Source organism: Ranitomeya imitator, chromosome 3, assembly GCF_032444005.1.
Source record: "Ranitomeya imitator isolate aRanImi1 chromosome 3, aRanImi1.pri, whole genome shotgun sequence".
In the NCBI taxonomy this organism is placed as follows: domain Eukaryota; kingdom Metazoa; phylum Chordata; class Amphibia; order Anura; family Dendrobatidae; genus Ranitomeya; species Ranitomeya imitator.
The window spans coordinates 658,905,078-658,912,850 of NC_091284.1; the positions used below are offsets into that span (position 1 = coordinate 658,905,078).

Genomic DNA, 7,773 nt, shown 5'->3' on the forward strand with positions numbered 1-7,773 from the left:
TTTGAATGGTACATCAATTGTTGGACCATCCTCACCAGAAGGAGCCAATTAATGCACTTTGAGCAGCTGAAGAGCAATCTCCATATGAGATGTTGCATTTTCATATGCCCTCCTTCAGAAGTAGTCAGTCATGAAGGAGTTTGAAAAAAAAAAAAAAAAAAAAAAAACATTGCTTCAGAACATCAATTTACTTCCACAGCCAAGTCATGAGGCCCAGAGCAGCCATGAAATGAGGCAGCAAACTGAAGTCAACTAACCCGGGCAGCTGGTTATTTGAGACATTTGCACAGTCCCATTCCTTCTTATAATTTCTGCCTCTGGATTAGAGACCGGGTGAGCTGCTACTGCTAAAAGCTGGACTACCTGACGAGGGAAGGCCTTACCTTGCTGTCATGAAGCTTCAGTCTAAAGTTTTAGATGCCGTGCCCTCAGGCTCCTGCAGAGATGGCATATATGCACATTAATATGCTGTAGAGCCACAACAGGCTAGGGCCTCACCTGACATTTGAAGAAACCCAATTACCATTATTGCTAGGTCTACCAAGTCTGGAGGGATTTTAAAAAAAAAAAAAAAAAAAAAAAGTTAAGTGTAAATCTGAGATGCTACAGTTAAAAGGCTTCTGGATGGCAGCTTATTTTTTTTCCATAAAATGTGCACAGATTAATAAAGAAGCCATTTAAATTGTATTTTTGATGCTGTGGGAAGCTGCTGTAGCTTTAAGAACAGCCTCTTCACAGTTTGGGAGGGCAGTCAATGCTATGCAAGGTAGAGAACTGGATCTGTTCTGTCTTATTCCAATATGCATTTGCCATATGCCCAGCTCATCACTGTTGCAGCAAGTGAGAAGGTTCTGGCTGTGACGATTTTAGTCGCCAGTCTGCCTTTCCTGATGCATAGTCAGCCTACAGACATGGTGGTGATATTCCCTGATGCAAAATAGTTATACAACATGCTGAAAACATTGCATTAATTGAGCAATCGATAAAGTTGCAAGAGACATGTGTGTAGACCCCACATTTATAAGATGTCAAGAGAACTACACTTGGTCAGACCAGGCAGAGCATTTGCTGTGGACATTTACAGGAATCTTTTCCTGGAGGCATTAAAACCGAATGTTCTGATCACTCATTGATAAAGAGACTCGTTTCCAAAGCCGATCAATAGGCAGGGCATTAGAGATGCATCATTTAGAGTGGAGCGTAACAACTTTATTAGACTAAATGACAAAGTTTAAAAATAATGTCTCCACCCCAATAATTTAGATCAAAAGAAAAGTAGCATGATGATAACAGTCCAGTTCGAGTGGGGGGCAATAAGACTTTGCTTAATCCTGATGTTGTATGGATGTGAAGCAGCAGCAGGTTATGATGGATGAACCAACTTCAGTTACTGTAAAAGGAAGAGAATATATAAGTAACCCAAGAAAATTCAACAACTCAATACCATGTATTCCTCTATTCAATCTGCTTAGCCACAGTCTGACACACAGAAAGCGCGAGGAAAGTTTCTATAGCATCTTTGTGCAAACCAAAAAGCAACAGAATGAGGCTTATGGTCTATCAATAGATGCAGATCATACTGGACTTGGGTCACATTAATTGACTGGTTCAGATTGGCTTCAGGTCTCTTGACTGGAACTTTGCATCATGTGTCTGAAGACAAGCTTTGCAGGCAGTGTCAGAACAGCCCATCTGACTTTGTGCAAACAATACATTGACAGCTTAAACACCAGTCAAAAAGCCTTCATCTGAGAACCAGAAGGGGATGCAAGAACTAAAGCTAAAAGGAAACTTCCTCTAGTGCTTAGAATCCCATTTAAAAATGTAGGAAAACATTTCCATTCCATCTTATAAGAGATCACCAACTTACACATTTTTCAAGTTCCAGGCCATCCTTGAAGAAGGTCAAAAATGGTGTTACTCCATCCTCACGGAAATCTAGGAGAGCGACCATGCCATCTGGATTCATAGTTTCTCCTGTAAAAAACTACACAACATGCAAATTAGAAGACCAGACATCATGGACATGTTCAAACTTTTCCAAGCATATTTGGAGTGTGCCTGCTCTAAAGCCCACCTGAAAGGACTCTGGGTATGTGCACATGTTGCGGATTCTCTATAGATCTGCAGCGTTTTTTGCAGCGCAGAAACGCTACAGATCTGCAATTGATTTACAGTACAATGTAAATCAATGAGCAAAAAAAAAAAAAAAAAGCAAAAATGCACAAAAAAAAAAAAACCATGACAAATCCACAGGTGCGTTTTCTGCCAGGAGAGGCATAAACCGCACCAGAAATTCCTAAGCCTAATCCACAATGTGTGCACATAGCCTCAACCTGCTCAAAAGAATGAAACAAGTGCAGTGTGTTAAATCTGCATGTGCTCAGTGACAAGCCGATTTACCACTTCCGCTGTGCTTGTATTGTAAAACGCAGCAGTTTGGAAGCAATGCTGGTGAACTGTCTAAAATGCTGCTCTTCCAGGATGTGGGCATGTACGCCAAGGGTACACTCACAATCCGGAAGTAGCAATGAATGATTGCTGCGTTTAAAGCACTGTAGTCTAATGCAGGTAAATCCACGTGTTCACTGAACCCCATTTAATACATTCCATTAATGAAATTTCTGCTGCAGAGATGCTAGTCTCCACAATAGAAATTGACATTCTGTGGTCTTCTGTAGGAGAGGGAGAGAAGGGTGGCGATCTGCCTCTTCCCTCCTCCTGCCTACATAGACAGTCCTAGCAACCATCTCATGTAGATGAGTGTCACTGGCTCTTCCCATCAATACACAATCTCAGATTCCATCTGTGTAATGGTTGAATCACTGACTAGATTTTGCCTCAAAGTTGAAAATCTTGATAATGCCTGATCAATTATGGTAGAGAAGCAGACTGCTTATACTACACATGCAAAGTTAGCAAGTTTGTGATAACAATTTGATAAATCTTAAGATAATATTCTCCAAAGACACCAAGAAGTGACATGACAATTCTTCAGATGTCTTCTGCTCTGAGAACCTACTTCTCAATACAAGGGAATGGGAAGGGTCAAAATGCTGAGGTGTCTTGAGCATTCTCTTCGGGGCTGCATTTGACAGGTATCCAATGATGTTATTCCATGTGAACCCTGCAAGCTGCCAGCAGTAACTTCTAGCCTCAGTTTTCGCTAGAGAAAGTGAAGCAGCCACCAGTTGGCAGCAGGGTCCATGTGGCGGATCATGGAAGGGGCTCGAGAGACCAGTTACAGACTATGAACTCGAGAAGGTGATTTCAGAGTGGTGGACACTAAAGGTACCGTCACACTAAGCGACGCTGCAGCGATACCGACAACGATCCGGATCGCTGCAGTGTCGCTGTTTGGTCGCTGGAGAGCTGTCACACAGACAGCTCTCCAGTGACCAACGATGCCGGCAACCAGGGTAAACATCGGGTTACTAAACGCAGGGCCACGCTTAGTAACCCGATGTTTACCCTGGTTACCATCGTTAAAGTAAAAAACAAAAAAACCACTACATACTTACCTACCGCTGTCTGTCCCCGGCGCTGTGCTTCTCTGCCCTGTGTAAGCACAGCGGCCGGAAAGCAGAGCGGTGACGTCACCGCTCAGCTTTCCGGCTGCCCGGCGCTCACAGGCAGAGCAGAGAAGCAGAGCGCCGAGGACAGACAGCTGTAGGCAAGTATGTAGTGGTTTTTTTTTTTTTACTTTAACGATGGTAACCAGGGTAAACATCGGGTTACTAAGCGCGGCCCTGCGCTTAGTAACCCGATGTTTACCCTTGTTACCAGCGAAGACATCGCTGAATCGGTGTCACACACGCCGATTCAGCGATGTCAGCGGGAGAGCCAGCGACGAAACAAAGTGCTGGACTTTCTGCCCCGACCAGCGATATCACAGCAGGGGCCTGATCGCTGCTGCGTGTCACACTGGACGATATCGCTATCCAGGACGCTGCAATGTCACGGATCGCTAGCAATATCGTCCAGTGTGACGGTACCTTAAGAAGTACCAATTGTACATCATTCATCACATTAGAAAAAGGATTAGAGCCAGGAACCTACACCAATTCATTAGCATTTAAGTCATGGTGATAGGATAACACATTGAAAGAGTGGATTTGCTTTATGTCAATATTAAAACTTTACCCGATAATTTTTGAAGTTTCCAAGAATTTCTTTGATTTTTCCTGCAGCACCAGTCATAAAAGGCTTTACTCTGTTTGGATTACTTTCCTCAAGTTTTCCTTTGATGCTTAGGAGAAAAAAAAAAAAAAAAAAAACATTCATAATTCTGATCACATCTATGCAGTTTTTAGATATACATTTTCACTGTAGCTCAGACTTAGAGTTGTTTCATAGGAACAAAGCCTCCAAAGGTGTCCTAAGATAGTCATCATTGCCACACTGTGCAAGCAGGAGTTCACAATACCCAAATCAGCAATTACCAAAAGATGCACTGAATCTTGGTACATTACGGCACCAACTTGCCCACATGGCCTGGGCAGTGTGGTTTTGGCATCTGAAGCAGTTTTACCAACACCATTAAAAGCTATGCAGTTATCAACTCACTACTACTAGCATAATCGAGAAAGGAAGGTGGGATTTCCATGGTACATACAGCTTTAAGACTCATCCTGTATACAAGTACATGTGGGCAAGTTTGAATGAAGTTTCATGCCAACCATCAAGTCACGAGTCCACACTAGTGATCAATGTATTGTCAACATTGCCATCCGGTCATGGGGTCATAAGAGGCCACTAGCAGAACTTTTGGATGCCATAACCTTGATGGGTGGAGAGTAAATTTGACCAGTATTGTCACTGGAATAACCTTGGAAACCTTTATGCAGCAGGACTTTGAATACTTGCACAGTAGCTAGGAATGGGGTGCTCCAAATTCAGAGTTCAAGACCTAGACATCAATAGAAGGCTGCGCACTTATGCTTTAAATTGAAGCAGAGAAGGATAGAGAATACATCTCCATACCACTAAGATTCCCAGATCAAGAGAATCATTCAAATTCAGGGAATTAAAACTAGATACCCAAGGGAACCATTCTGAAGAAGTGATTCCTTCAGCCCACTTAAATAGGCTTTTCAGAGTTAACACACCTGAGTGTGAATGGTCACCTTTGTATATCTAATCCAGTATGTTGAGGTGCCACATCATACACATGTCAAACATCTTGCACCTCTTCTGAATTACACTGGTGGCGTAGCCAATTTTTTTTTTTTTTTTTTAATGTATGCATCTTCTGAAGGTATGAAAAGGAGTCAGCTGCTCAAGCACAAAGTTGTGTTCAGCCTCAGGTCTGATCACTTACGCTTTCATATAGTCTTTAATATACTGCTTGTAGGACTCCTTTGTGAAGGCAGTTTCCTCAAGTTTGTGGTTTAATACTACATCAACCCCACTGATCTTAGATAATTCTGATACTTCTTCCTGACACTCCGCAGACGCATTGCCACCGATTAGGGCATCGTCAATCTGACCTTCCATTCTGGTGACGATCTACAAGAGAAGAGTAAATTATAAGACAAGATCAAACGCCTCTTTGGAGGGGTTATAAGAATTACTGTGCCCAAGCCACCGCCAGAAGCTTACCTTTCCATCAACCTCAATACACAGCCCATCAGAAGTTTCTTTGTACACGTAGATGTCAGAGAACATTTCATCTCCTAGAACAGGGAGGGGAAAAAAAAAATGTAATTAAGACCATGATGATATCTGGATGAGATGTCAGGCTACACTAAGCCCATCTGTTATTAGTGTCTACTGTGGAAAGACCAACAGACCCAAGACCAGCTCATATTCCCCCTTAAAGGGCCACTGTCACCCCCCTCCAGCCGTTATAAACTAAAAGAGCCACCTTGTGCAGCAGTAATGCTGCATTCTAACAAGGTGGCTTTTAGTTTTTAGTGCAGTTATTGCCAAAATAAAGCTTTTTATAATTTTGCCAATAGCTCTCTTTAGACAGGGAGGCAGGTCTTAACCCCCCTGCTGGAAACGCCACTCAAGTCTTCTGGTGCACCGCCCTGTCATCCCATGAAATCCGGCACCTGAGCTGTTTAGTACTGGCCACACAGGCTGCATGTGAGGTCAGACGGCCAGAGCTCACTGCACCAGCCAGTACTAAACAGCGCAGGTGCCGGATTTAATGGGAAAACTGGGGGCAGCACCCCAGAAGATCTGAGTGACGGCAATGTGGCATTTCCAGCAGGGGGGTGAGAACCTGCCTCCCTATCTAAAGAAAGGTATTTTGGCGAAATTATAAAACGCTTTATTTTGGCAATAACTGCACCAAAAAACTAAAAGAGCCACCTTGTTAGAATGCAGCATTACTGCTGCACAATGTGGCTTTTAGTTTATAACGGCTGGAGGGGGTGAGTGGCCCTTTAAGGTTTACAAGTTGTCTGCATCAACATTGCATCACATGTAACACACCATGGAATAATTGGTGCTATAAAAATATTTAGAGACCAAACTAATGTTGTATGTTAGGGAATTAAAAAAAAATAAAAAAAAAGTACAAAAATTCCCAGAAACATGACCTGTACTATACACAACACCACTGCTGCACTCCACCCCAGAGAGATCAGGAACCCCGATTCTGCCACTAAACACTGGACCGTCCAGGTAGAGGATCAGTAGTGTGCAGCGAGGATCCAGCGTCTGCACTGACCGCACAAGCGGCCACTGCTCTGCCCATGGCACAGGTATGACGGTCTGCAGGCCAGGACACACCCGTGTACCCACCATCCGGAGGCCTGTGCCCTAGTCTACCCGGTGACGCCCCTCCCCCACATCCGCATGTTTCCCGCCCATTTCCCGGTGATGACGCACAAAGCAGGAGGCGAGAGTCGCGCTGGCGGCGGCCCAGGCCCGCGGTACCGCAGTGCTACCCGGCCGCTCACCACGCTATCCCCGCTGGTGTACTGCCGCCGCTCTCCCTCACTAGCAGCTCCCAGGCCGCGGCCTCCACACACCGGGAAAAGTTTGAGTCCTACCACGTATATTAGCAGCACAAACCGCCGCCAGCCAGCCCCGCAGTGACCCCCGTACTCACCGGTGAGAATATCCTTGTAGATAATCATGGTGGCGGAGAGCTTGGCGCTGGAGTCCCGGAGAGGTCTGCGGGAACCTCAGTGTCGGCGAAGGGTGGGGAGGAAAAAGGAACGAGTCAGCGCCTCACTCGCTTCATATAGGGGCGGCGCGGCCCTAGTGACGCCTCCAGCGCATGCGCAGTGCTGAGTGATGGGGGGAGGTGAGGCCGCGTGCCCAAGTGTGAGACTCGGCAGAGGAATGTCACCGCCCCTTTGCGCTATTACCGCGGCTGCTCCTGTGTGCAGCGCCATCTACCGGTGATCACCGAACTTGTTTCTAACTGTCTCCAAACTTCACACTACGCTGTGCTGTGAGGAGAGGACGCGGCCCGCAGCCGTCATTTGTCTGGGCTTCCTGCAGGCCCCACGGATCTGGGAGGATTGTATGAGCTTCTCCAGCTTGTTTATGCCGTACACAGTTATACATGTGATGAAACATTTATTAACATGAATGTGCAGTAAACCCTGAAGGGGCGAACAGGACTGTCCTGCACTTTCTCTAGGAAGCAAACTCCGTATCATGCCCATTGCCCAGTATGGAGTACAAGCAGCTGGCATGAAGTCCCAGAGCAGCCACCTCAGGAAAATGACCATCTCAATCCCGTGTGGTGCACATACCCTTTACTTGGCCCCAGAGGTGTAGATAGATGGCCCCCTTAGTAGTAGCCCTCAG

The 7,773-nt window shown here is 45.3% G+C and overlaps 1 protein-coding gene and 2 non-coding genes across 3 annotated transcripts; all 3 read right to left on the minus strand.

Annotated features, from left to right (window-relative positions):
- Positions 1-1,187: 1,187 nt before the first annotated feature.
- Positions 1,188-7,219, minus strand: TPT1 (tumor protein, translationally-controlled 1). Its single transcript, XM_069758263.1, has 6 exons — positions 7,064-7,219; positions 5,602-5,675; positions 5,321-5,508; positions 4,144-4,249; positions 1,871-1,987; positions 1,188-1,390 (listed from the first exon to the last, which is right to left on the minus strand). The coding sequence occupies exons 1-6, from the start codon at positions 7,089-7,091 to the stop codon at positions 1,388-1,390; spliced, it is 516 nt and encodes a 171-aa protein (XP_069614364.1). The 5' UTR covers positions 7,092-7,219; the 3' UTR covers positions 1,188-1,387.
- Positions 1,444-1,573, minus strand: LOC138673248 (small nucleolar RNA SNORA31). The gene has a single exon (XR_011319903.1). It is a non-coding gene; the product is annotated as a small nucleolar RNA SNORA31 (small nucleolar RNA).
- LOC138673238 (small nucleolar RNA SNORD58) lies at positions 4,329-4,399 on the minus strand. Its single transcript, XR_011319893.1, has one exon. It is a non-coding gene; the product is annotated as a small nucleolar RNA SNORD58 (small nucleolar RNA).
- Positions 7,220-7,773: the final 554 nt, after the last annotated feature.

Bases quoted from the DNA above. Each gene is read 5' to 3' on its own strand.
- TPT1 (XM_069758263.1), bottom strand. From the start codon at position 7,091: ATGATTATCTACAAGGATATTCTCACCG. The intron at 5,676-7,063 runs GTGAGTACGGGG...TCCCTGTTCTAG, and splicing joins CTACAAGGATATTCTCACCG to GAGATGAAATGTTCTCTGAC. The intron at 4,250-5,320 runs GTAAGTGATCAG...TTTTCTCCTAAG, and splicing joins ATTAAAGACTATATGAAAGC to CATCAAAGGAAAACTTGAGG.